Source organism: Vulpes lagopus, chromosome 13 (assembly GCF_018345385.1).
Source record: "Vulpes lagopus strain Blue_001 chromosome 13, ASM1834538v1, whole genome shotgun sequence".
In the NCBI taxonomy this organism is placed as follows: Eukaryota; Metazoa; Chordata; class Mammalia; order Carnivora; family Canidae; genus Vulpes; species Vulpes lagopus.
The window spans coordinates 4,673,649-4,701,277 of NC_054836.1; the positions used below are offsets into that span (position 1 = coordinate 4,673,649).

The 27,629-nt window shown below is 39.0% G+C and overlaps 1 protein-coding gene across 5 annotated transcripts in view; it reads right to left on the minus strand.

The window, feature by feature from the left end:
- UBE2H (ubiquitin conjugating enzyme E2 H) overlaps nucleotides 1–27,629 on the minus strand; it is a 109,733-nt gene that overhangs the window by 48,277 nt on the left and 33,827 nt on the right. The window contains exon 1 of one of the 5 annotated variants that reach the window (XM_041728288.1): nucleotides 4,596–4,686. The exons of the other annotated variants lie outside the window; for them this stretch is intronic. Within the exon in view, the coding sequence (XP_041584222.1) occupies nucleotides 4,596–4,621 (26 nt within the window). The 5' untranslated portion in view covers nucleotides 4,622–4,686. Of the gene's footprint in view, nucleotides 1–4,595; nucleotides 4,687–27,629 lie in introns of those variants that run through there. 5 annotated transcript variants of the gene reach the window in all.

Below are 27,629 nucleotides of genomic sequence, written 5' to 3' on the forward strand. Positions count from 1 at the left end.
TTAATAGCATGCACACTGAAAGGATTCATATAGTAACTACATTGGAAAATGAGCTTCAAAAAAAAAAAAAAAAAAAAAGGAAAATGAGCTTCATTTCTCACTTGGTCAAATGACACATACATAAATACTTTGGTGTACTAAATTCTTCCTGACCTGTCACCCGGTAAAATATTCCAAAAGTAATGCTAATGTAACAGATAAAAGTATAACAAGGGCACCTGGGTGGCTCAGTCAGTTAAATGTCTGTCTTCAGCTCAGGGTCCTAGGATAGAGCCTCACATTGGGCTCTCTGTTCAATGGGGAGTCTGCTTCTCCCTCTTACTTTCCCCCTGTACGCTCTCTTTCTCTTTCTACCCCCCTTTCAAATAAATAAATCTTTAAAAAATGTATAGAAGTACAACAGATTAAAATTGTTTTAAAACAAAAAAACACCTTGAGTTAGAAGTTAAATCTAGTTACAATAAACAAAATTAAGTATGAACAATAAAGCCTTTCAAGAAAACAGACTTTTTAAAAGATAATCTTGGGGTAAAAAGGCTTTCCTTAGAGTAACACTGAAGCCAGAAACCAGAGAGGAAAAGATTAGCAAATATAAATGTACACACATATTTGAAACTTTTATATTGTAAAAGACAAAATTAAAACAAAGAACTAGGAAGAAAAAATAATAGCATACGACCAAAAAATGTGAATTAAAATATAAAAGGTTATTACAAAGCAGTAAGAGGGACACCTGGGTGACTCAGTGATTGAGCGTCTGCCTTCAGCTCAGGGCGTGATCCGGGGGGATGAGTCCCACACTGGGCTCCCTGCATGGAGCCTGCTTCTCCCTCTACCTGTATCTCTCCCTTTCTCTGTGTCTCTCTTGAATAAATAAAATCTTAAAAAAAAAAAAAAAAGCAGTAAGAAAAATTAGAGGGGCACTTGGGTGACTCAGTTAAGTGTCCAACTCTTCACCTCAGGTCATAATCTCAGGGTTGTGAGATGGAGCCCTGAGTCAGGCTCTGCACTGGGTGTGAAGTCTGCTTAAGATTCTCTCTTTTTCTCTCCCTCCCCTCAAAAAAAAGAAAAAAGAAAAATAAAAAACACCTTGACAAAGACCAGAACAGCCAAGAAAACTGAATGGGCTAAATTAAGCTTTAAAAAGTTCAACTCAAAAAAAAAAAAAAAAAAAAAAAAAAAAAAAGTTCAACTCAGGGACACCCGGGTGGCTCAGTGGTTTAGCGCTGCCTTCAGCCCAGGGCATGGTCCTGGAGTCCCGGGATCAAGTCCCACATTGGGCTCCTTGCATGGAGCCTGCTTCTCCCTCTGCCTGTGTCTCTGCCTTTCTCTCTCTCTGCCTCTCTCTGTGTGTCTCTCATGGATAAATAAATAAAATCTTCAATAAATAAATAAACAAACAAACAAACAAACAAATAAATAAATAAATAATTCAGCTCATTAGTTTAAAAATAAAACATTTTTCACTATAAATTGATAAAGATGAATGAGCTGATGAAAACTTAGTGTTCAGTGGAGTATAAATTTGTATTCCTAGGATAAATTTAGCACTGTGTTCCAAAACTCAAAATAAATTTATTCTTTTATTCAAATTATTCAAATTTCACTTTTATGAAGTTATTTTTAAAAAATTAACCAGACACTGCTGGTGGGAGTGTGATACAGTTTCAACTACTTTGGAAAACTGTTGGCGTGGTAAAACTACACATATGCACATCCTATGCCCAAGAGCACTATTCCCACTAGATAGGTATAGCTATGATCATCAAAACACAGTTTAAGAATGTTCATAGCACTATTTATAATATACAAAAATTAGGTTACAACCCAAAAGCTCATCAACAAAAAAAGGATAAATTATGGTTGTCACCCAACACAATACTGCATCACAATGAAAAATGAATTGCAACATGTAAGTATATGAGACTCCCAGATATTATAGTTAAAGAAACCATATACCAAAGAGCACACATTATATGATTCCATCTATACACATTTCAAACAGGCTAAATGAATCAATGGTGTTAGAAATTAGGATAGTAGTTACTCTGATAGGGTCTGTGATCATTACAAAGTGGTTTGAGGGAGACTTCTAGGGTGCTGACTAAACCTTTATTTATTGTTCCATTTATCACTGAGCTACAAAGATTTATGGACTTCTCATATATATGCTATTGTTTAACAAAAAGTTTTCTAAAAATAAGACAGTGTATCTGAAACATGCAAATGCTTACTGGAATATGTGAAACTTAAAAATGGAAATTAAATATTTATATAAGAGAACTGATTAAATGAGTTGTAAGTCACTTATACAATAGGCTGCCACTATGTCCACTAGGGTTTACTGGTACCCTCTCTACACCCAGAGCTCCTCTGATGTATGTTTCTGCTCAACTTGAGGTATACAGAAGCAGTCAACTGGATAAAGTAGTACAGGTAAAGATATCCCAGTCATTAAACAAAACCAAATAAATTCACAATAATAATGAAAGAACAGAGGAAGGTAGAGGATTAAGAGTTTAACAGAAGAAGTCATAAATTAATTTTATAATCTAAAAATATGTAGAAGGGCAGCCCGGGTGGCTCAGCAGTTTAGCGCTGCCTTCAGCCCAGGGCATGATCCTGGAGACCTGGGATTGAGTCCCATGTCAGGCTCCCTGCATGGAGCCTGCTTCTCCCTCTGCCTGTGTGTCTCTGCCTCTCTCTCTCTGTTTCTCATGAATAAATAAAATCTTAAAAAATATAAAATAAAGAAAAATATGCAGAAGCAGTATTTTCCATTGGTCAGAACTAACTTGCTTAGGAATAGTGTTGATGGATAGCAATTACTCTTAATCATTTAAAAGTTATCCACATGGATGTTTCTTCCAGAAAACTGAAGATATTTCTATCCTTTACTTGAATGCAATAAATCTGGGTTTCTTCCATTTTGTGATATGATTGAGAGTTAGTCCACGCTTTTATCTACTTTCCAAAGAAAATTCTCCTTCCCCAAGTCATATTGAAATGAGATTAGAAGTCAGTGCTCCAAACTTCCCTTTCCCACGACTGCTGGTACAAGCTTCACATCAGATATATGGGTCTGTCTTCAATTACACATTATACTGTAAATTAAAGAATTCTTACAGTCTATTTCATGTGAAAAACTAGAAGTAAACTCAATGAAACCTTTAAAACCTCTACCAAGTTGATAAAATGAAGAAGCTATGCTAAATTTATGCTGCCTTGGAACGGTACAGACAACTAAATCAGATGGAAAAAAAAATTTTTAGTCAAAAGAAAAACAGTGTATTAAAAATAAGCCATTTCATCACCACGAATGAATGACCTGCCCACAAAATATATAAAATTACTTGACTGCTGTTACCATGTGTATTTATGGTAGAGGCCACGAGTTTCTTTCTCCTCTCTGCTGCAAAGTCAAGGGCAAGGAAGGCAAATGAGAAGGCAGGTTACAATGACAAAAATAATGATCTATTTCTGAGATGTGCTGGTCAGGCTAGTAGACTGACAGGAACTCACTAGAAGGTTTCTTCATGACTTTCTCAGTTTCAAAACTTGAACACAGAAAATATCCTGTTAAATAAACCCATAAAGCCACTTTTTACTCACCTATAATCTAAGTTATTCACAAAATACCGTAAGCTTTCTACTTAGCATTTCACTATTAAGGACTATCAGCATTTTCGGTAGAATAATGATTAACATTCCCGGGAATCCAAGTTCGTTTCACTTTTAAAATGCCAACCACCCACCACCTTATTTTCCCTGAATGGCATTATGATTGCACAATTTAATATTTGAAGGTTAATGCCAAACTGTCAAGATAGCTGACGTTCTTGGCAAAACGTGTCTATTGGGATTTTTTAAAAAGATTTTTATATAGTTCTGGTATTTTCCAGAAAGGGAGCCAAGGACTAAAAGCCTATGGTGCAGGATTGACGTTAACAGGTCAAAGACCTAGGAATCAGACAGCATTGTTTCCTAAGTTTACTGATAATGAGCTTATAAAATAAATGAGGGTGGCCTCCCTGAGCTGTGTCCATGGAAGGGAACAGGGTGAAGAATGCACTTCTGTGCAAAAGGTAGAAGCAGCTTTCTCTGTGTATGTTCAGACCAGTCTGTTTCCAACTCTCCTTGAGATGAATCACACTACAGAAGTTGAAGAAACTTGCCAACCTTTACTATCTAGTATTCTTGATAAAAATGCATGTCTATAAACCCATTAATGTGCAAAATATCATAAAAATAATACTTTTGGGGTTGTGTTTATAAGGAATCCTTCTCCTTTAGAGACATACGTTGAAGTATGTACTAATTAAATGATATGATGACTAGAATTTGCCTCAAAATAAACCAGTGTGAGTGGAGTTAGAAGTATAGAAGAAGGGATACCTGGGTGGCTCAGTGGCTGAGCGTCTGCCTTCGGCTCAGGGTGTGATCTGGAGACCCGGGATCGAGTCCCACATCGGGTTCCCTGCCTTAGAGCCTGCTTCTCCTTCTGCCTATGTCTCTACCTCTCTCTCTTTTTGTCTCTCATGAATAAATAAATAAAATATTTAAAAAAAAAAAAAGGATAGAAGAAATGGTAAAACCTTGAGGTAGGAATTACTGAATCCATGATGGGTGCCTGGAGAGGGGGGGGTGTTCATCACATTGGTTTTTCTTTTATGTTTGAAATTTTCCATAAGAGAAGTTCTAAAAAAAAATTAAAAATGTAGTCAGTTATTGGAACTTTAGCATTTAATAAGCATAACAGTGTAGAAGAACTAAGCTGCTTTAGTTCTATTTTCTTATAGATTTATTTATTTAGAGAGAGAGTAAATGCGCATGTGGGGAGGGGCAGAGGGAGAGAATCCCCAAGCTGACTCCCTAATGAGTGTGGAGCCCCACACAAGATTCAACCCCACAACCCATGACCTGAGCTGAAACCAAGGATCAGACACCCAACTGAGCAACCCAGGTGCCCCATAGCTCTTTTTTTTTTTTTTTTTAAAGATTTTGAGAGAGAAAGAGCTAGCACAAGTGGGGAGAGGGACAGAAGGGCAGAGAAATGCAGACTCCCCACTGGGCAGAGGACCCAATGCTGGGCTAGATCCCAAGACTCTGGGATCACAACTTGAGCCGAAGGTAGATGCTTAAGCTACTGCGCCATTCAGGTGCCCCTCTGCCTCTGTCCCCACCCAGCGTGTGCTCTGTCTCAAATAAACAAATAAAATCTTTAAAAAAATAAATAAGAGCTTATAAAATGATGCAACATTTTTTCCTTGAGGTCCAATACTTAGTCTAAGGAAGAAAAAAATAGCAAGTGATCCAGTATATAAGATAACAAAAACTTCTTACTGAAAGAGAAGCATATTCTGCCAAGAGAGCCAATCAACAAGTAACATTCTAGACAAATCAAATTTAAATGGATTCAAAATGATATCTAAGAAAAATCCAACCACCCTGAGGAAGATGAGCATGGCTATTGCGTATCAATGATAAACAGCCAGCCCCTAGTCAAAATAATAGTTACACACATATATATTTTTAAAGATTTTATTTTCAAGCAATCTCTACATCCAACATGGAACTTGAACTCATAACCCCAAGATCAAGAATTGCATGTTCTACTTAGTCTGCCAGGCATACCAATAATTACTTATAATTTAAACAAAAGTACATCTGTAAAGAAAAATGGTCATGTAGAATAACAGAGGCTCCTGGGTGAAATGAAAGTTTAAATTAAAAAAAAAAAAAAGGGTTGGGCAGCCCGGGTGGCTCAGCAATTTAATGCTGTCCTCAGCCCAAGGCGTGATCCTGGAGACCCGGAATCCAGTCCCATGTCAGGCTCCCTGCATGGAGCCTGCTTCTCCCTCTGCCTGTGTCTCTGCCTCTCTGTCTCTCATGAATAAATAAATAAAATCTTAAAAAAAAAAAAAAGTTTTGAAAGGTTTGTATTCTTTATTTTGGGAGAAGGGAAGACTTTTACACAAAAGACAAATACTGAAAACAGCAGAAATAAAAATTATAGAGACAATAAGCATGGGGAAAAGGATGCAAGGCAGTAAGAGGGAAGGAAAAAGCCTTCTACCAGTGATGAAATAAAATATAAATAAGAGCATATTTTCATCATTTATCTCAATCTGGGAGGCAATAATACAATGTCAAGAGCAATCAACAAAACAATATACAGGTGTTGTATCTCCTAAACTCAAGCAATTTTATTCCCTATATCCCCTCCACAAAATATTTTAAGCTTTCCACATGAAGTGACAGGAATCTATTAAGCTGAGCTATGGAGCATTGATTAAATCCAGAAAGATCACAGGCTTTATTTCTATTAAAAGTTGGTTTACTAAATATTCTACAAACCTTCCCCACACAAGAGGCATAATGCAAACAAAAACTACCCTTAAATGAGTATACCTCCAAGAAGCTTAAAGTTGAGCAAGGGAACATGAGATCTGTACATTAAAGAGTAAATGCAGCAACAGTCTGCTACTAGGGTTTCAGGTAGGAATGGATTTCTTCCAGTTTGTGGATATAGACTGAGATGGATTTACATAGGCCTTAAGAACAGCACAGGATCTGGGATGTGTAGGAGTGGGAGAGTCATTTATTTATTTATTTATTTATTTTTTATTTATGATAGTCACAGAGAGAGAGAGAGAGGCAGAGACACAGGCGGAGGGAGAAGCAGGCTCCATGCACCGGGAGCCTGATGTGGGATTCGATCCCGGGTCTCCAGGATCGCGCCCTGGGCCAAAGGCACGCGCCAAACCACTGCGCCACCCAGGGATCCCGGGAGAGTCATTTAAAACAAAACCAGGAAAGCACAGGATAGGTCCACAAAATGAGACCACTGCATTTTTATTTTGATGAGTGGACAATGGGGAGTGTTAGAAAGTAGGCCAAGACCAGAGTATCAACTGCCCCAAAGCATGGATTTTATCTGGTGAACAGAGAGACAGTTGGTTATTTCTAGGCATGGCGTAGACAAGTATGCCATATATATATATTGCCATATATACATAATAAAATATATACTTATATGTTATACTTATATATACTTATATGTTATATATATTATCTTTATACATATAATATATAAATATATATATTTAACTTTTTTAATCTTTTAAACTTATATATATATAAAGATAACTGAGCCATGGTGTATAGGACCAGCTGAAGGTGTGATTAAACAGTTAAAGCAAAAGAGCAGAAAAGAAACGTTCAAGGCCTCAACTAAGGTTAACAGCCATGGGAACAATGGAGAGATAGAGACCTCATAGGCTTTATAACTGCCTAGATTTAGCAAAGCTGGTAGAAAGCTCCAGAATATCTCATTTTGCTAGATATTGCTAGAATATCTCATTTTCATGAGAAACCAAAAAACTAGATTTCTAAATCAATCTCCTAATTTCTAAATGCAAACAGCACATGTGCTCCAGTGTCTCTCCATGAAGCCTTCTGAGACCATCCTACTTACAACCACATACTGCTACATTGTTACCGACTAATATACTATGTACTTTTTAAAAGATTTTTTATTTATTTATTCATGAAGAGACAAAGAGACACAGAGACATAGGCAGAGGGAAAAGCAGGTTCCCTGCAGGGAACCGGATATGGGACTTGATCCCAGAACCCTGGCATCATGACCTGAACCAAAGGCAGAGGCTCAACCTCTGAGCCACCCAGGCGTCCCTATACTATGCATTCTCCTTTATCACTTATCTCCTACTACTACAATGCAAGCTTCCTTAAGGGCAAGGATTGTCTGGTTTGTTCACTGCTGAGTTCCTGGAGCCTAAGAAACTCCCAGCACATAGTAGGCACTCCATTAACACTATATAAAATGAACACATGAATGAAGTTGCAAGACAGAGCCTGAACCTGCCAGTCTGAGGTCTAAGTATAGTCCTAGCCTTGTCAGACAGGGAAGGTGATACTATTAATGGCAAAGTGGAACACAGGACAGAAGGAACAAGTTTTTTATGGAAGATGCTAAGTTCGGTCTTAAACACAGAAACATCTTAAGTATAAATAGATAAAACTAAATGGCAATATAGTATAAGCAGCTGGAAAACTGGTGATTTAAAAGTAGTCACCTTGTAAATCTCTTAACTCTCGGCTTGTTTCCAATCTCTAAAAAAGAGGGAGGGAATTGAGGAGGGATTACTACCTCATTCACACAGATGCTGAAGACGAAACACTTACAAAGAAAGGTACCTGGCCCAGTATCAGACATAACAGGAATTCAATTTTTTTTAATGTAAAAAATATACAAAACTAGTTACCACAGGACTACAATTTACTTAAGCAACATTTTTTTTAAATATCAAAAAAAGGGGGATCCCTGGGTAGCTCAGTGGTTTGGCACCTGCCTTTGGCCCAGGGCGCGATCCTGGGGTCACAGCATCGAGTCTCGTGTCGGGCTCTGGGCATGGAGCCTGCTTCTCCCTCTGCCTGTGTCTCTGCCTCTATCTCTCTCTGTGTCTATGATAAATAAATCTTTAAAAATATATATATATAAAAATTTTAAGTTTTCTTCTACATTCTTGAGACCCCATCCCCCGAAAAAACCTTTCCTTATGTTATCATTACAGACAATGGTTACTGTAAGGCACCACAGAACACAATGTGCCACAAGGAACTAACAAGGCACATGCTTATTTTCTAAAATAGAATCTTCCCATACTGTTATGCTGAAGGTTTTGGCAGGTTCTTTTCCTAGTTGTTGTTGTTTTATTATTATTTTTTAAATAATCTCTACACCTAACATGAAGCTCGAACTCAAACCGCAAGACCAGAAGTCCCATGCTCCATCAATTGAATTAGCCAGGTGCCCCCCTAGTGTTTTTGTTTTGTTTTGAGCTAGGTTTGAGATGTTTATGTGTTAAAATGTTATCTGTGAGGGCACCTGGGTGGCTCAGTTGGTTAAGCGTCCAACTCTTGGTTTCAACTCAGATCATGATCTTCTGGGTTGTGGGGTCGAGCCTTGCATAGGGCTCCACATTCAGTAGGGGGGGTCTGTTGAGGGATTCTCTCCCTCTGTCCTTCCCCCACTCTCCCTCAAACAAAATCCTAAAAAATAAAATGTTATCTGTGGTAGGTTATAAAAATCAGATAATCAAAGTTCATGAAATTTTGTTAATAAAAAAAAGGGATACATTCTAAAAAACATTCTCCAATAAATAAAATACTTTTTCTTCTTAGCTGTTTGCTTGCAGGTTTACAACTAAATTAGTTGTCTATAGCTGCCAAAAACTTGAGCGACACAGGTATCACTTATTTAAAAATGGGTCTTTTCCAAATAATTATGTATTGTCCAGAGGTTTGTAAAGCAAAAAACTTTGACAATTTCCTATGATATACTGAACACTTAGAGACTCATTATCAGGGGTGCCTGGGCGGCTCAGTTGGTTAAGTGCCTGTCTTCGGATCAGGTCATGATCCTGAGGTCCTGAGATCAACCCCAGCATTAGGCTCCCTGCTCAGCAGAGAGCCTGCTTCTCCCTTTCCCGCATCCCCATGCTTGTGCTCTCTATCAAATAAATAAAATCTTAAAAAAAAAAAGGCTCATTATCTAAGGGATAAAAGATAGCATGTATTATTTTCTTAGGTAGCAAATATACATATTTTTAAAGATTTTATTTATTTATTCATGAGAGACACAGAGAGAGAGAGAGGCAGAGACACAGGCAGAGGGAGAAGCAGGCTCCACGCAGGGAGCCCAACATGGGACTCGATCCTGGGTCTCCAGGATCACGCCCTGGGCCGAAGGCAGGCGCTAAACTGCTGAGCCACCCGGGTTGCATGGTAGCAAAGCTAAACTGCTGAGCCACCCGGTTGCACGGTAGCAAATATTTTTAATGTTTTACATAGTCAAAAAATTTAGTTAAAAAAAAAATTTAGTTAAATGGGAAGAAAGTTAAAAGCAAGTATGTTCATTACCACCCAACAGGGTATAAATCACACTAACCCTGGGGATCTCTGGGTGGCGCAGCGGTTCAGCGCCTGCCTTTGGCCCAGGGCGCGATCCTGGAGACCGGGGATCGAATCCCACGTCCGGCTCCCGGTGCATGGAGCCTGCTTCTCCCTCTGCCTGTGTCTCTGCCTCTCTCTCTCTCTCTGTGTGACTATCATAAATAAATAAAAATTAAAAACAAATTTAAAAAAAAATCACACTAACCCTAGAAGAGATTTTTTTTCCCCCTTAAGTGTTATATTTTCATTTAAAGCTTCCATGTCAGAAACAAAAGTAAACACTGGTAAGATCTAAGTTTATTTTTTTTTTTAATGGGAAAATCTTCATAACTTAGCTCTTCTCAGATGTATTATTCTGCTACCAGATTCCCAAATGAAGCTAAAAATTCAAAAGAAAAAATTGAGTCGTAAGTCACAGAAAATAATTTTTTTCAAATAGATTTCAGAAAAAGGAAGTATATTAGAAAGATATATAGAAAATTTAAGCCCCACCCGACCCCCAACAAAATGTTTTATAAAGCATACTTACAAAGTCTGATACTCAGAGATGTCCTAGCTACAGAAAAAGTAGTGAGAGAAAAGCAATGGGAAATATGGAAAAATGATGGCTTCTTGAGACCAAAAAAAAGTCAAAACAGAAAATTTAATATTATCTAAAAAGTTCATATTTCATTTAAGCACCTCAAAATATTTAGGTTATCAACAAAATATAAATAGTTCTTTAATAAACTTCACTGCTTTGCTATTTTATGGCAACTGTGCACTTTGTTTACTTTTAACTAAAAATGTACAAATCATATACATAAATTAACAGTTCGTTAATTAAACAGTGTGCTAATTTTCAATAACTCATGCAAGGTGAATCAAAAACTTAATTTTAGGAGGGGCTGCTGGCTCAGTCAGTAGAGCATGTGATCTCAGGGTTGTTAAGTCCGGGCCCGAAATTGGGTGTAGAAATTACTTAAAAATAAAATCTTAAAAAACAAAACAATAACAGCAACAACCCTTTTCACGACTTGATTTGTTACAGCTTAATTCAAAGGTAAAAAACACTTGAAAACAAATCATTTACCCAGAGTATTGCTTATAATCTTAAGCATGATAACATTATGGCTATTTACATAAATGTCCTTATTTTTAAGAGGGGCCACCTCGTTTATATAGTTGTTAAAGGACAATGTCTGGAATTTGCCCTAAAACATTACAGAGAAAAAAAAAAGATTGTGTGAAAAAGTCCTGATAATTGCAAAGTTTTAAGTGACAGAGATTCCCTAAATTAATATTTTACATTTGAAAAATTTAATAATAAATAACTTAATTTCTAATACCTGTCACATTTTTTTTTTTTAATCAAAAGGTTGTATATGTCCAACTACACTCTGCTTCTATGGAAGGTGACACTCACTGTCAAGGAACTAGTCAAACATCCAGTTTAAAATCTACAGATGAAGGGACCCCTGGGTGGCTGAGTCAGTTAAGTACCTGCCTTTGCCTCAGGTCATGATCCCAGAGTCCTAGGATTGAGCCCCACATTGGGCTTTCTCCTTAGTGCAGAGTCTGCTACTCCCTCTCCCTGCTGTTCCCCTTGCTTCTGCTGTCAAATAAATAAAAACTTAAAAAATAAAAGCTACAGATTCAGAATATAGCTTTGAACTATAGAGAAAAAATAGATTTAAAAAGATTCTCAAGACAAAAGATACCCAAGAGACATCAAGTTCACTATGAACATCTAAACAAATGATCTAGAAAAAATTGTTTTAAAAAATTGGGGGGGGGGGGAGTGCCTAGGTGGCTCAATCAGTTGACCATCTGATTTTTTTTTTTTTTTGACCATCTGATTTTTTAATTTCAGTTCAAGTCATGAACTCAGGGTTATGAGATTAAGCCCCACATCAGGCTTTGTGCTGGGTTTGGAGCTCACTTAAGATTGCCTCTATCCCTCTTCCTCTGCCCCTTTCTCTCCATTAAAAAAAAAGTTTTCTCTTTTTTTGGGGGAAAAATTTTTAGAAGTAGGATACATTAAAAGACACTGGTACTTAATTATAACTTTCCGTTTTCCTGTTCTCAGTATGGAGGTAGATGAAACCACTGTCCACATGTCAGAGAAGTAAACAGAAAGAACCCTGTCATTCCAAAGGCAGACTACCTAATCACAGTAGGCTGGAGAAGAAAAACAAATGAATCACAACCTTGAGGATGACAACAGTACCTAAACTTGAGAACTTTGAAGTCAAAGGCAACATATACTTTCCCTATAAATGATACAGAAACATGCAAATAGTCCAGTGGCCCTCTGCAAAATCCTAATGGAAGCATCTATTTAAAATACATCCTATCTCCCCTTCTGGGCGATATGCTTCTTCATTCTGCCATCCACAGTGTCCATGACAAAGTGCATCATGAAGCAGCTTCTCAGTAAGTATTATAAAGCTAAATTTAATATGGCTTTATGGAATATCTATGCAGTGTATTTGGTACTCATGCTTCCAATGTTCTTCTCTAATTATCTTTGAAAACTGTACTTCCTTTGTTTTAAATACAGTAGACCAGTTTTTCCCCTAACGCTTGACATGTAGACTGCAATGTCATTCAATGAAAACAGAGTTAAGTGAAGTGTTTAATAATCCCTACCCACAGACATTCTAATCAAGGCATATGTGAATCATTTACAGTAAGCAGTGATTTTTTTTTTTTTTTTTTTTTTTTTTTAAGTAAGCTCTATTCCCAACATGGGGGTTGAACTCATTACCCTGAGATCAGGAGTCCCATACTCTGCTGACTGCCAGCCAGGTGCCCCAGCAGCAACATTTTTATTTATCTTTCTTTTTTTTTTTTTTAAAGATTTTATTTATTTATTCATGAGAATACCAGAGAGGAGAAAGAGAGAGGCAGAGGGAGAAGCAGGCTCCATGCAGGGAGCTCGACCGGGACTCAATCCTGGGTCCCCAGGATCATGCCCTGGGCTGAAGGTGGCGCTAAACTGCTGAGCCACCCGGGCTGCCCACAGTAACATTTTTAAAGGAAATATTTTCTTTGCCACTCTACAAGTGACATATATTATATTACTGCAAAGTGTTGTATAAAAAGTAATAAATAGAAGCAGTGGCATCGTTCTATAGATAAAGATTATGGCAAAGTGAAAAAGAATGAATTACAGTAAATGAGGAAGAGGAGATATCAGATATGTGGTCATCTATTTCTTTTTATAAAATAGTTAAGAGATCTCAAAGTCATGGAGCTACTTATGGAAAGATCCAGGTCCATAACCCAGGCCAAGACTCTCTCCTTTCCTTCTCTGTACTAATTATGAGTGTCTCTAGACACTAAGAATTCCCCACAGTAATTTTGTAACTTCAATAATCTCAAGAATTTCTTAAAGACAGTTCTTTAAAAATTCATATATAAGTGCCTGTAAACCCAGAGGAAAAGGGAAAGAGAATACACATGCACATACAAACCGTTAGTTTGCCCTTACAAATCACTGCTCTAAAGCTCTGGTCACAAGTACCTCTCCTCATTCCCTAGTTTTTTCCAGAACATAAAGGACAAATACTTGCTGTTCTCTTTATTACTCCATGTTCATCATGCATAGCAGGTGCCAAATACTAATAACACCTTCACCTCGATTTCATAAAAATTAAACAAGGGAAGAGAGCAGCACAGACTCAGGCTTTTTTAAAGCAATAAATGTACAAAGACTAAGCAGCAGGTTCAAGATCACTGTCATGATTTTATACTAAATGAAGCAGAACTTCAGTATATTTTTCACAGACAAATAACAAGCAGATAGAAGCTAAGTTAAAAGCACAGTCCACCAACACAGGGAATGCTGCATTCCAAAACGAATGTCTGTATTCCATTGAACCTAGTTTCTACTACCCATTTGGAAGACTTATCAGAAGTGGCACCAATTATGTGTTACAAGTTTAATAAAGGCTTTCACAAACAATGTTTTAAAAAAGGGGATTAAAGTGTAGGGCAGCCGGGGTGGCTCAGCAGTTTAGCACCTCCTTCAGCCCAGGGCGTGATCCTGGAGACCCGGGATCGAGTCCCATCCCACGTCAGGCTCCCTGCATGGAGCCTGCTTCTCCCTCTGTCTGTGTCTCTGCCCACCCTCACCCCCCTCAAAAATGAAATCTTAAAAAAAAATAAATAAATAAATAATCTAAAGTAATACGGAAAATAGCAGTGTCTTCTTGATTGAAATTCTGCTAAAAAACTTTAAGAGTAGTTAGAAGGCAAATATCCTTTTTGATACATTCAAGTAGCTATTATAAGCCATCTTTATTTATCATCTCATGAGTAATGAGGATGAAAGAACTCGGATGACAACTTTCAACAGAAACTGGAATGTTGCTTTTTTCAAAAAGTCCATGGTGAAAATAAGCAAAAGATACGAAACATTAAACGGGGGGGAGGGGGTGCTTTTAAAGAAAATACCCTACCATAAGAAAATAACCCCCAAATGATTAGATAAGCACAGAACCCTGGAAAGCCAAGAGTTGTCAGGTCAAAGGGGGACTGTACACTAGGTGTGCAATGTGATACAACATGAGCGGCTGGAGCTGTTTAAAGCATCACACAAGTAACAGGTGACACTGCCAAGAGGACGCTTTCTCCCCATGAGCTAGCAAGACTGCTAGCTCAAGACCCACAGAGAAGATAACACACAGTAAGAAATGGGTTGTCAGGTACAATTAAGAAGTATGCAAGTGATAAATAGCGATAGGGAAGCTAGCCTAATAATGTCAAATAAAAAATCTGAGATTTAAATATCCACAAGCAATGGGAAATAAAGGCTGTATTATTAGGAGGTACAGGAAGGAAATGAAAAATCAAGTTTCTTACAAGGAGTGTTTCCTTAATAATTTAACAATGGGGGGGGTGCTTTCTTTTTGTTTGTTTTGGGTTTTTTTTTTTTTAGCAAAACAAGAGAAAACAAACCTAGACACACACAACAGTGGGTGTATATATAGTAAGAAAATTTGGCATTGAAAAGTGACAAAACGATTAGGTTTCCTTCTCTCATGTTTGTACCACGGGGTCAAACAGGACTAACAGGTTCAGATGCCACTAAGTTCCACAAACAGTTGGCTGGTGCCACTACCACCAGGCAGAGTGCTGCTCTGAGAATACCTTTCAATACAACTAAACAGCCTCCAGTGGTGAAGCACAGAGTTTTAAGGCTTTTTTCCTAATTTGTCTTTTAAAATGTGAGTGGGGCCTAAAGCGGCCATCCCATCCCTAACCCCCTAGTCTCACTGCCCACATATCACCAGTTTATTTTCTATAAAAATGTTTATACATATATACATTCACACCATGACATACACACAGACACACAAGTGTAAAGTGTTCTGAAAACACCTTTCTCCAAGAAACACAGGGAGGTTGTCTTTATCAGTACATACATATCTAAGCCTCCCCATCCCCCTGCTTTAAAGCTTGCACAATATCAAAATACCATAATTTAAGCAGCCATTAGTGAAGTAGTAGTTCTTTGTCAGTTTTTGTGCTATTACAAAATGTCACAATGAACACTCCAATACATGTCTATTGCTATAACTTTTCAAGTTTCTGTTTGCAATTTCCAGAAGTTCCACTTCTGGGTCAAAGGGATATATACCTAATTCTGATAAACGTGCTTCAAAAAGATTGCATCCAGTTACTTTCTACTATCATATGAGCCAACCTCACACCCTCACCAATACTGGTATTAAAGCTTTTACAGTGGAAATAAAGTTCATCTTTAAACACCACAATTGCCATCTGTACCTCAAACTGCTGTTCACCAATTCAACTGCAGCCATGGCTGGATCACCCGAGAGGAAAGGATCCACTCTACTGACCTTCCTTCTTGCCTCTCTAACACACACCTACATGTGAACATGTGAAGGCAGCCCTTCAGTATTTATGGAAAAAAAAAAAAAAACCCACTAAAATGCGAAGCACTTTCAGTAGTTAACTCAAAGACAAGACTAGCCAATTAAATCTCACTTAACCGGGATCCCTGGGTGGCGCAACGGTTTGGCGCCTGCCTTTGGCCCAGGGCGCGATCCTGGAGACCCGGGATCGAATCCCACATCAGGCTCCCGGTGCATGGAGCCTGCTTCTTCCTCAGCCTGTGTCTCTGCCTCTCTCTCTCTCTCTCTCTCTCTCTCTGTGACTATCATAAATAAATTTAAAAAAAAATTAAAAAAAAAAAAATAAATCTCACTTAACCTGTGAGGCAGGTTAACTCCAGAACCTGGGCAGAAAAATGTGAAAAAAAGAAAAGAGTTTAGTCTGACATGTCATCATTTAATTAAATGACAGGAATTGTATTTTACCTATCTAAATACATAAAGTATTTGCACTTCCATATCTATGCCCCAAAGAGGATGTGAGGTTAATTTATTTCTTGGGCAGACCTGATACTTTAAATAGCTCCTTACCAAACTACTTTTGCTGTTACAGCACACAAAATAATGAATACTCACAAAAGATTTATACAGATTTACACAGAGTATCTCAATAACAGATATTTAACATTTTAAGAAATAATGTTAGTCTCCAATTTACTAAAAGCCTTAGTTTACTCTTGACTACTTTGAAAACAAAGAGATCTTGGAGGAAATAATTCAAACATATAAAGTGGTACTTAGCTTCCATGTATCTACTTATTTATATACTATTTGACTTTCTAGTTATAAATATCATCAAATGACTTCCTCATTACATATATCAGGATTTTCACTTTACTCCCACATTCCCCCTCCCTATCTATCCATGGAACAAAGGTATAGCACCACTGTTGGTCAAACTGATATTCAGAAATTACACTCCTAATAACCATGTAAATATCATTCACTGCTGAGACATACAGTATATGACCAAGCTTTTTCTTTTCAGTATTTTTTTTGAAGGAAATAATCACTGCTTTACACTAAGCAAACAAGAAACCAATGTATCCATCATTAATCTCTCCCTCAACTCTGATAGAACTGTCTCCACATGTTTAAACGCATCAAGACGAGTACCTGTATTTGAATGCTTTCCCTCACAAATTTACCAATCTCACTCTTTGACTTGATCAGGGAGATACCCTCCAGTCCCTAAGCATATGCTGGCTGGATGTTAAAGGAAGGGGACTCATGAATATGCAATAGAAAGGTGCCAGAAAGGGACTGGTTCCTGACCTCAATGTGCCCAGGAATAGTTAAGAATTTGTTAAAAAGGAACCACTAACATCACTTTAAAATAAACAGAAAATATTCAACATCTGCACTATCTAGACGGTAATATCTAGGACTGCAGAGTTGCATGGAGACTGACAGAACACCAAGGAAGTCCTAATGCCCAGCCACCTCTCTGCCACTCAGGTTCACAAAATCACCCCGTTTCGGAGCTCCCCTATTCCCAAAGAGGGCTTTTTTTCCCCCAAGAACAAAGACTTCACAAGAAAATAAATTCAGAATTCTAGTGGTTAGAGGAGTGGGCTCAATGTGAATCTCTGCCTGATCATTTACTTGCCATATGGTCCTGGGCAGGTCACTTAAATCTCTGTGTGCCTTTGTTTTCCTCAATGTAAAAAAGGAGCTTAATAAATACAAGATTAAGGAAAGGCTCAGTATGTGGTATTATTAATAGTCCAAAAATCATATCTGCATCTTTAACAGGGTACAGCTATCATTCTAGTCTACCTTGGTTACTATCAAGGTTACTAAAACTGAAATTACTTCTCTTAAATCTTTTTTTTTTTAAGATTGTACTTATTTGAGAGAGAGAAGAGCGAGAATGAGAGCGAGAACAAGAGCAAGAGGGGGAGCAGCAACCCCTCACTGAGCAGAGAGCCAAATGTGGGGCTCAATCCCAGGACCCCAGGATCATGACCCAAGGCTAAAGCAGACACTTAACTGAGCCACCCAGGGGTCCCTGCTTAGAGCCTTGTTATATTGATGTTAGCAATTACTAACAAGGGGATTAACCTATAACTTGTTCCCAAAATGGCATTCTGCCCAACTTCTATGCTGAAGTCCCTTTCCAATTTTTTTAATTGCTACTTAGTGTTTTTAGTCACAAATATATATAACAGCCATCCCTTTTAGCACTCAAATGGGCTGAATACTATTCTAAGCCTTTTGTACTAACTCAGCACCCTCACAACAGCCAGAGAGACAAGTTACTATTACAAAGACATATTTGTACCACATTCTTCCTCTCTGCCTTTCCAGCCAACACTGGTCGTCTTTCATTTCCTGAAACACAACAAGCTCTCACCCTCTTCAGGGCCTTTGCAATGGTTACTTCTTCTGGCTGGCCCTGACTTCCCTGTTTCTACAGATAGCTTGCTTCCTCTTATCCTTTATGGTGTGTCTCAAATGCCACTTCCTCAGATACCTTTCTGATCACCTGAAGTACACACCCCGATCGACCCCCCAGTTATTCTCTACCTGTGTCTGTTTCTGTGAAGGTCTTACCAGAAATACTATTTTATCTGTTTGTATGCTCCTTCACCTCCAACAAAATCCAAGTTCCAAGATGGCAGGAACCTTATCTGACTTGTTCTTTGCCTGTATTATAATTAGTGCTCAACAAATACTAGCTAAATGAATAATGTGAGAAAATAAAAATAAATTAACGTGAATAGGTACCAGGCACTATCCTAGACAGTGGGATCTGGAAATAGAGAGCACCTGCCCTCAGTTCAAGTTCTAGTAGGAAAATGACAAGCGGGATCCCTGGGTGGCGCAGCGGTTTAGCGCCTGCCTTTGGCCCAGGGCGTGATCCTGGAGACCCGGGATCGAATCCCACGTCGGGCTCCCGGTGCATGGAGCCTGCTTCTCCCTCTGCCTGTGTCTCTGCCTCTCTCTCTCTCTCTCTCTCTCTCTCTCTCTGTGACTATCATAAATAAATAAAAAATTAAAAATAAATAAATAAATCTTTAAAAAAAAAAAAAAAAGAAAGAAAATGACAAGCAAACAATTACCAAGGAGTATTATGATAAGAGTTACCCAAAGGGTGCTAAGGAGGCTTAATGAAGGTGGTCCTAACCCAAGAGAGTGGGAAGGGAAAAGGTATTTTCAGGATGTAGTGATGCCAGCTGAACCCAAGAGGAGATTAGCCCTCTGTTCTTACGTGGCAGCTACAGGAAGTTTGCTCCAAACATGCAAAAAATAAGATGGTCCCCAAAGCTCAACTCAGTATCAGCACATAATAACCAAGAAGAAAGGTGTGCAAGCCATCTGAAGGAGCCAAACTGAATATACTTGTGCATGTAAAGAAAAAGGTATCAACAGAAAGGGTCAGTAAGCACTAAAGGAAAAATCAGAGGAAAAGGTTGGCAGACACCACTGAAGAAACTGAGCAGGGGAGGAAGAGCTTTTGCTCATACACGAGTCTTCTGGTCACAAGGGATCTCTTCATTATGGGATGATGGCATCATCAGATTATGACAAGCCATTAAACATTTTATTCATCTCATTGTTTTTGTTCTGATTCCTTCTCACATAACTTTCTAGTTATAGTATGGGCTGCTAGCAATGTCCTATAGGGAGAGCGCACACTGGTGCACACTGTAAATAATATACAGGCTTTTCAATTTTACCTTTCAGATTCATGACCTTGGTTAATCTGAGACCAAAAAAAAAAAAAGTGGATCTGCCCCTAGTTCACCAATTATATACCTGGAGGTGGGGAGTCTTTCTCCTAACAAAGGATGAGGTTAGCCTGATTTTAGAGAGAAGAAAAACGTTTAGGATTTAAGAAAAACATTTGAGGTGGATCTGACAGATACAGAAGGTGAAGAAAGAGAGCTGAGCCAAGGATGATTCTAATATTTTAGAACTGAGTTATCTGGAGATGGCAATACCCTTCACCAAGAGAGCAAGAACAATCAGAGGGACACAAAGACTTACAGAGATTTCCTATTTAGGACATGCTAAATCTGCAGCCTCCTAAGGACAGCTTAGTGGAGATGTCCAATAGGCATTTGGCCATCCAAGACCGGAACTCAAGAGATTTTAACTTTTAGAGACACTGTATTAGGACAGTAGATGAAATCATCCAAGAAAAGTGTGTCAACTAACAAGAGATGAAGACCGGGAATCCCTGTGTGGCTCAGCGGTTTAGTGCCTACCTTTGGCCCAAGTTGTGATCCTGGAGTCCCGGGATTGAGTCCCACATCGGGCTCCCTGCATGGAGCCTGCTTCTACCTCTGCCTGCGTCTCTGCCTGTCTCTCTCATGAATAAATAAATAAAATCTTTTTTTTTTTTTTAAATTTTATTTATTTATGATAGGCACACAGTGAGAGAGAGAGAAGCAGAGACATAGGCAGAGGGAGAAGCAGGCTCCATGCACCGGGAGCCCGACATGGGATTCGATCCCGGGTCTCCAGGATCGCGCCCCGGGCCAAAGGCAGGCACCAAACCGCTGCGCCACCCAGGGATCCCAATAAATAAAATCTTAAAAAAAAAAAAAAAAAAAGAGATGAAGACCAATTGTGGAACCTGAGCAATGCCAGTTTTTAAAGAGGAACCTGCAGGGTAGTCTGAAACAGAGACAGACATCTAGATTTGTTCTGAACACTTATTAGGTGGCGAGTCAATGTCATATTTCAACAATTATATCTGCATTTTTTTTTTTTTTTTACAGAGAAAGTACAAGTTTTAAAACAAAAGTGATTTGCTTAAAGTTATTGAAAAAGACACAGGAGAAAAAAAAAAGAAAAAAAAAAAAAAAGAAAAAGACACAGGAGTTCTTTCTGAATATCAGAATATAGCTTCCTGGGACAGGAAGGAAATCAATGAGATACACCCTCCTAACTTCTCAACAGCACTTCAAAAAGTGAAATAAAGCTTGTTGAAAAGAACAAAGAACGTTCTTTGGGGAGCTACTTTAAAATGTTTAAGTCTTGCCAAGAGTTTAAAGTCCACGATGCTAAATAACCACCTTTGGATGAATTTTCAAGGCGGAGAAAAAAGTTCCAATGTGTATTTTAATGACTAACATAGGTTTTGAGAGACATTACTACACATTTATATTCTATAACAAGTCAAACTTTAATCTTAGGAGGTCTAGGATACAGCACAGTATTATTCTCCCCAATGGCGTCACTGAGTTTATGACTCACTGAGTTGAAAACTTTGTCATCAAGAACCATTCATTCATTTATAGCAATGCCAAGTGCTAAAATTGAGCTGTACCACACTTCCTATCCTATCATAGCTGACAGCTTTGTTGGAGAAGACAAACTATTCCACAAAAAACCTGGGATTTCAACACAAGTTGCAAATTAAGTGCCAAATAGCAGTAGGATAGGTTAGATGAGGGAGTCATCACAAAAGACTGGATTGCATAAGAAGAAAATGGTGAGGGAGCCAGACTTTAAAGAAAGGCGAGACAGTCAAGAAGCAGTATGAGGGGGATCTCCCTCTGCCTGTGTCTCTGCCTCTCTCTCTCTCTCTGTGTGTGTGTGTGTGTGTGTGACTATCATAAAAAAAAAAAAAAAAGAAGCAATATGAGGTAACAGGAGTATTGCAAGCAAGACAGAGGTAGGAGTGAAGGCACAGATGCAGGAACCAGCTGTTCAGTCTTTTTGGAATAAGAAATTCATGTAGCCAGGCAATAGTCAACAAGGCCAGAGAAGCAGACCACAAAGTTTTATACTTTATCCTATGGACAGTATACAGCCAAATGATGGTTTTACACACAGGTAGGCAGTGGAAGATTTTGAAAAAGCAAGATTTTGGAAAAATTAATCTGGCAACTGTGTAATAAGTAATAACATATCATGATTGTGGTGATACACGTCAAAACTCATCAAACTAGACACTTGAAATTGCTGAATTTTATTGTACATAAATCATACATCAGTAAGACCAATTTAAAGGTAAAGACAGGAATGATATTAAGTATTAAAAAAACAAGCTGTGGGATCCCTGGGTGGCGCAGCGGTTTGGCACCTGCCTTTGGCCCAGGGCGCGATCCTGGAGACCCGGGATCAAATCCCACATCGGGCTCCCGGTGCATGGAGCCTGCTTCTCCCTCTGCCTGTGTCTCTGCCTCTCTCTCTCTCTCTCTGTGACTATCATAAAAAAAAAAAAAAAAAAAAAATAAAAAAACAAGCTGTAATATATATATACATTATATATTTATAGCCTATATATAGAGATATAGTCCATATAAAAATTTGAATATTTGATAGCTGAGGTTAATTTAGTGTGCTGAAACCAGCTGATTATATGCAGTTCTTCCCAATTTCAAGTTCAGTGACATCACATCTGTACTCTGAAACCAGACATGGTGGAGTATTTACACTTCAGAAATCAGCAAATGCTACAAATCAAGGCTTTATTCCCCGGGCAGAGGTTCAACATTCACCAGGACACCACTGTGTCATTTCTATACAAGGTCTAGTATGAATACGGCACTAAATGAAGAGTCCCTCAACATTTTCTTCTAATTCGAAATAATGACACAGTTCTGAAGCACCATTTCTTAATCTTATCCTCAGCAGATGGTTACCAAAAAAGTATTAGGTTTAAGAGCCTAACATTTTATTGGTTTGAAGAACTAAAGCATGCCTATGTATTAAGACAGAAACCTTTGTTTGCATCTCTCAATCAAGGTTTTCTAGCTATTATGTGGTTCCCCTGAGACTAACACCAATTGATGATGATAATGCACAAAAAATTCCAGCATTCACTCCATTATAGGAAAGGCTAATTGCATGGGCCTATTATTGGAATATGCTCTCCTAGTTTAAACTAGTTGCATTTCAATAGAGTAAAGAGCATTTTCTAGAGAAACCCTACTGTGAAAAGATGAACTTTTGTCTTAACAACTTTAGTTTCAAAAACTATTCACTTATAGATGCCTATTTCACATCTCTGAAGCAAAATGGCTCATTTGTTATGTAGATTACTAGGCAATCACTTAAGAATAAAGAGGTTTCTTCTTTAGAGGAACCAGCTCACTATCTGCACAGGCTCAATCTCAAAACCAGCCAAGTATACTTCTAAATATGACAGCAAATAACTATTTGAACCTTTGTGATTTAACTGTGGAAAAATACAAACGTGTACCTCCTTTTTATTCTCCTTCCCACCTTCCAGGGACCAATCTGGGGTTCCTTCCAAGGAAGGGTGCCTTTTAGAGGATGCAGAGAGAGGGCGTCTCTCTGCAAAGATATCAGGGTATAGGAGGCAGGTACAGCAAGAGGCACAGTATGCTGATCACTGCAGCAGGTCTGATTCCGTGAGTCCTTATTTAATTAATAGACTTAAGTTTTGTTTCAAAAATTCTTAAGTCCATTACTTAATTCAGAATGTAATTCTTCATGAACGAAAGCCAATATAACTCACTTGTATCTGAAGTACACCACTTTACTTTGGAACACTAATCCCCATCTATACCGAAGTTTCTACTAGGGAACGCACATGCATTCGGGGTTCTGAGATGCTAACAATCTTCACTGTGTAGACCTCATTGCACCTAAAGCCCCTACACCTCAGAAGAAGGGAAATAAGAAGACATAAGAATTATCATGAAGAACTATGAAATATAAGGAGCAGGAAGAAAATGTCAGGGGGGACAAATGACTGGAAATGTGAGAAGAAATATGTAAGAATCACCAGGGTATTAACATCCCCTCCCCCGCAGAGAACTAGGGGTGTGGAGAGGGTGGCAGGTATTCATCAGACATGTACACTTTGATAAAGCACCCCATGAGTTCCAATCTACACTACAAACGAAGAACTGCAGATTTAGGGAGGGAGCTGCCAGGCCATGAAGAGTATACAAGAATCAGTTCCAAGCCCCAGATCTGTCCACTGAGCACTTTTTGTACCACAGGTCCTGGCCCAAGTATCTTTTCCTTTTGCTACTTTATTTGGGCTTTTAATTCCCCTGGAAGAGTAGAAATAAGAACCCCAGCCCCCAAAAGGAAAGAAAAATATACCTGTGGCCCTATCTCTTTACTAATATTTACCATTCTTCAAAATGCTCAAGCTCAGATGTTACAATGTACAATTCTTTTTTTTTTTTTTAATTTTTTTTTTATTATTTATTTATGATAGTCATACAGAGAGAGAGAGAGAGGCAGAGACACAGGCAGAGGGAGAAGCAGGCTCCATGCACCGGGAGCCCGACGTGGGATTCGATCCCGGGTCTCCAGGATCGCGCCCTGGGCCAAAGGCAGGCGCCAAACCGCTGCACCACCCAGGGATCCCCTACAATGTACAATTCTAAGAGCTGGGGACAAAGGTGTAACAGACACAGGATCTACCCTCCAAGGAGCAGCTTGACAAGGCAGGTGGGAGGGAGCTGAAGCCACAAACACACAGCTGGTTATAAAGTGTAACTTCTCACAGGGAAACCAAGAACGCAATTGGAGTACACACAACAAAGGAAAAGCACCTGTGGCAGATATGGAGCTGGGTGTGGGACTTCCAGGAAGACTCTGAGGAAGATGGAAAGCTTGAGGTGAATACTAAAGAATAAAGGCAAGCTGGCCAGAAGAGGAACTATGCAGAACAGTCAGCAACCGTCCTTTGAGAAGACAGGCACAGCACCTGCAGGGTGGGCGCAGCTCCACTTCTCAGACCTTCACCATAGGAAGGCACCAGCCCTCCTTCTCTACCAAAAGGACCCTCTAATACCCAGGTTGGGCTTCAAACCATAGGCACTGAAGAGCAAAACTAAGGGGTTTTAAGCAGGAAGTACCATGATCGGATGTACTAAACAGGATCAGTCTAGCAGTAAAATGAAAGGCAGACTGGAAGGAAGGAGACACAGACTAGCCACAGGGAGCCCTGAAGTTGTGAGATGATCTGCAATAGTCCAGGTAGATCATAGGGCCTAAATAAAGCAGTGGTGCTAGGGCTGGAGAGAAGTGGGGAGACAAAACATCTCAAGGAGGCAGAAAAAACAGGATGAAGGAGTTATGGGGTCATTCCGGTTTTTTACTTGGGTAACAGAAGAGTGAACACACACACACACATACACACACAGATCAGTCTGATTTTGGAGGATATAATACAGAAAGCAACATTAGACATGGTAAAGTTTTAGGGGCCAGTTGGGATATCCCCGGGGAGAAGTCTGAAAGTCAGGAAGCTATACCAAAGTAGAGTTTGGGAAGTAACCGACCATGTAAACATCTGAATCTTTTTGTATGGTAAGGTTGTTACATGAAAAGATTGATGAAGCCACCCATGGGAAAACCAATCTTTAATAAGTCTACATTAACCTAGAGAGAGAGAGAGAGAGAGAGAGATGTGGGACCAAAGTAGGTCTTTCCAGCAAAACAGAATGGAATGTTTCTTTAGTCCACGGGTCCACCAACTATGGCATTGTGGGTTTTTGTAAATAAAGTTTTATTGTACAATGCCAAATCCATCCACTGATTGATAGCTGCTTCTGTGCTGCAACGACTGAGTCGAGTAATTGCAAAAAGCCCAAAATATTTACTACTTGGCCCTCTAAATATTATTTGGCCCATCCCTCCTTTAATTAATAGCCTTTGGGCTAAGCCTATCCCCACTTCCTACCTCAGTCTCTTCATTTGAGAAACAAAAAGTACATTGTGTTTAAATGCAGCAAGAACTTAGAAGGTTCATGAAGACTGTTAATATCAAAGCCATTCATCAAAATTTATGCTCACCCCTTAAAAAATGTTGTGCAACACAACCGAACAATATTTCCAATTAAAGTCAAGGTTTTAAAGTATATAAAAATTTACAACATATAATTTGAGAATGCAGTATTTAAATTACCAGGCAATTTACTGATTCACATGTGACTACAAAATAAAGGGAATCTCAATCTCAACCTTCAATCCAATTTAGAATGTTACACCACAGTCTACTCCAGAAAGAAATCACCTCACAAAAGCCTTTGATAATAGAACAGATGGACCATGAAGCAGATTTAATCAGTGCCATCTCCACCACCGCCATCATTTCTTGAACACCTACCATGTCCAGTTAACTATGCTGAGCTCCCAATGCCTGTTTGTCTGACTTAAGCCCTACAATGGGGGCACCCAGTGATTTTACAGATGAGGAAACTGAGCCTCTGGAAGTTAACAGCCTTATTTCATATCACCTATGGAGGGTCAATGGGAGAACTGATAACTGGTCCAGGCACAGTTAGAACCAAGTCGGACCTCAGAGGCTCCGTGCTCACCCTCAACCCCATATTTTATTGGTTGTTCTTTGCACCACAGCAAAGATCATCTGCAGAGACACAAGGAATCTGGAAACAACTAGGAACACCTATCTGCTTCTCTTCCTCCTCAGAACTCAAGAGTAGGTCTTAGAACTGGTTTTGGTATCACAGATGTTAAGGAGGTGAAGCATATCAACTGTCCCAATGGGCTCAGGCCTCAGAACCACCACCAGGTACGAGGACCTGTTGCCAGCAGACAATGTATTCTAGTTTCCAAACTACTAACCTCACAGACGAACTTTTTAAACAACCCTGTCTATAAACTGAGAGTAGCCAGCACCAGAAATAAAAAAGATCTTAGTAAATCAGATATTACAGTAATGTACTCTAAGAGGTAATACAATATACTAACTCAGTGGAAAGAACACAGGCTTTCACTTCAAACTGACCCAGGTTTGAATTCTGATTTCAACACCAGCCTATGACAGTGACTTATCTCCTGGGGACCATCTCCCTTGGGGAAATAAGACCACCCTTCTTTCCACATGGCCTGGGGAACTATCAGTACTGTTGTGAATTTTAGTGGGTTTACAGTCAGACAGCCCAAGTTTATCACCCAGTCCTGCAAATTACTTGGCCCGAGACTGGGGCCTAAGCCTCAGATTTCTCATCTGCAAAACAGGAAAAATGACAACAGGATCTACCTCTCTGGATTGTTTTGAGGATTAATATATCTAAAGTGCTAGAAGCACAGTGCCTGGCACATAGCACTCAAAGAGGCTTATTTTCAGTCTAAGTTATAGACCGAATGATAACTTCTAAACCTCCTAGAACTGATCTTTAGGGGAAGCAGCATCTTTCCTTGAGGCTATGAAATTAACTTTTATAGCTTTATAAAGGAGTGGTAGAAACTCCTTTCCAAAAAAAGCTGGTGGCTTGGCTCTATTTTGTTAAATGGCAATAAGTTTTCTTCATCTCTCGCCTCAAACTTTAAAATAAATATTAAATAATACTACTGGTGCTTTCAGGCAGGCAACGCCCTTAACCTCCAAAGAGAACAAGACTCTTTTTCCCCCACATATGGTTTTCAGAGCACCAGGAAGAAACACTGGAAAAGGCATCTGCTGAGAAGCAGAACCTTAACTCTTTGTAAAACAGCCTGCCTGCACCTGTGGCCAAAGCCCAAGCAAATAAATTACGTGGCCCAGACCCCAGTCAGCCTGTCTTTCAAAAGAAATCCCCCACCCCCAACATGCAGTCACCTTTGAGCCTCACTTCCCACCTCAAAAAGCCATAAAAATATTGAGTTCCAGAGTTTTCTTTCAATCATTAGTTCCGGATTTAGAAAAAGATCAAAAGCAACGCAAAGACAATCTATAATAAAGAATTCCTTGTCCTCTGCCAGCCTCCTAAGTCTGTCCGGCTAAAACGTGCCTTTTGTACCAAGTTCAATTATTGATGTCACAACAGAAGAAATTCATAAAACCCTCTGACTTTCAGA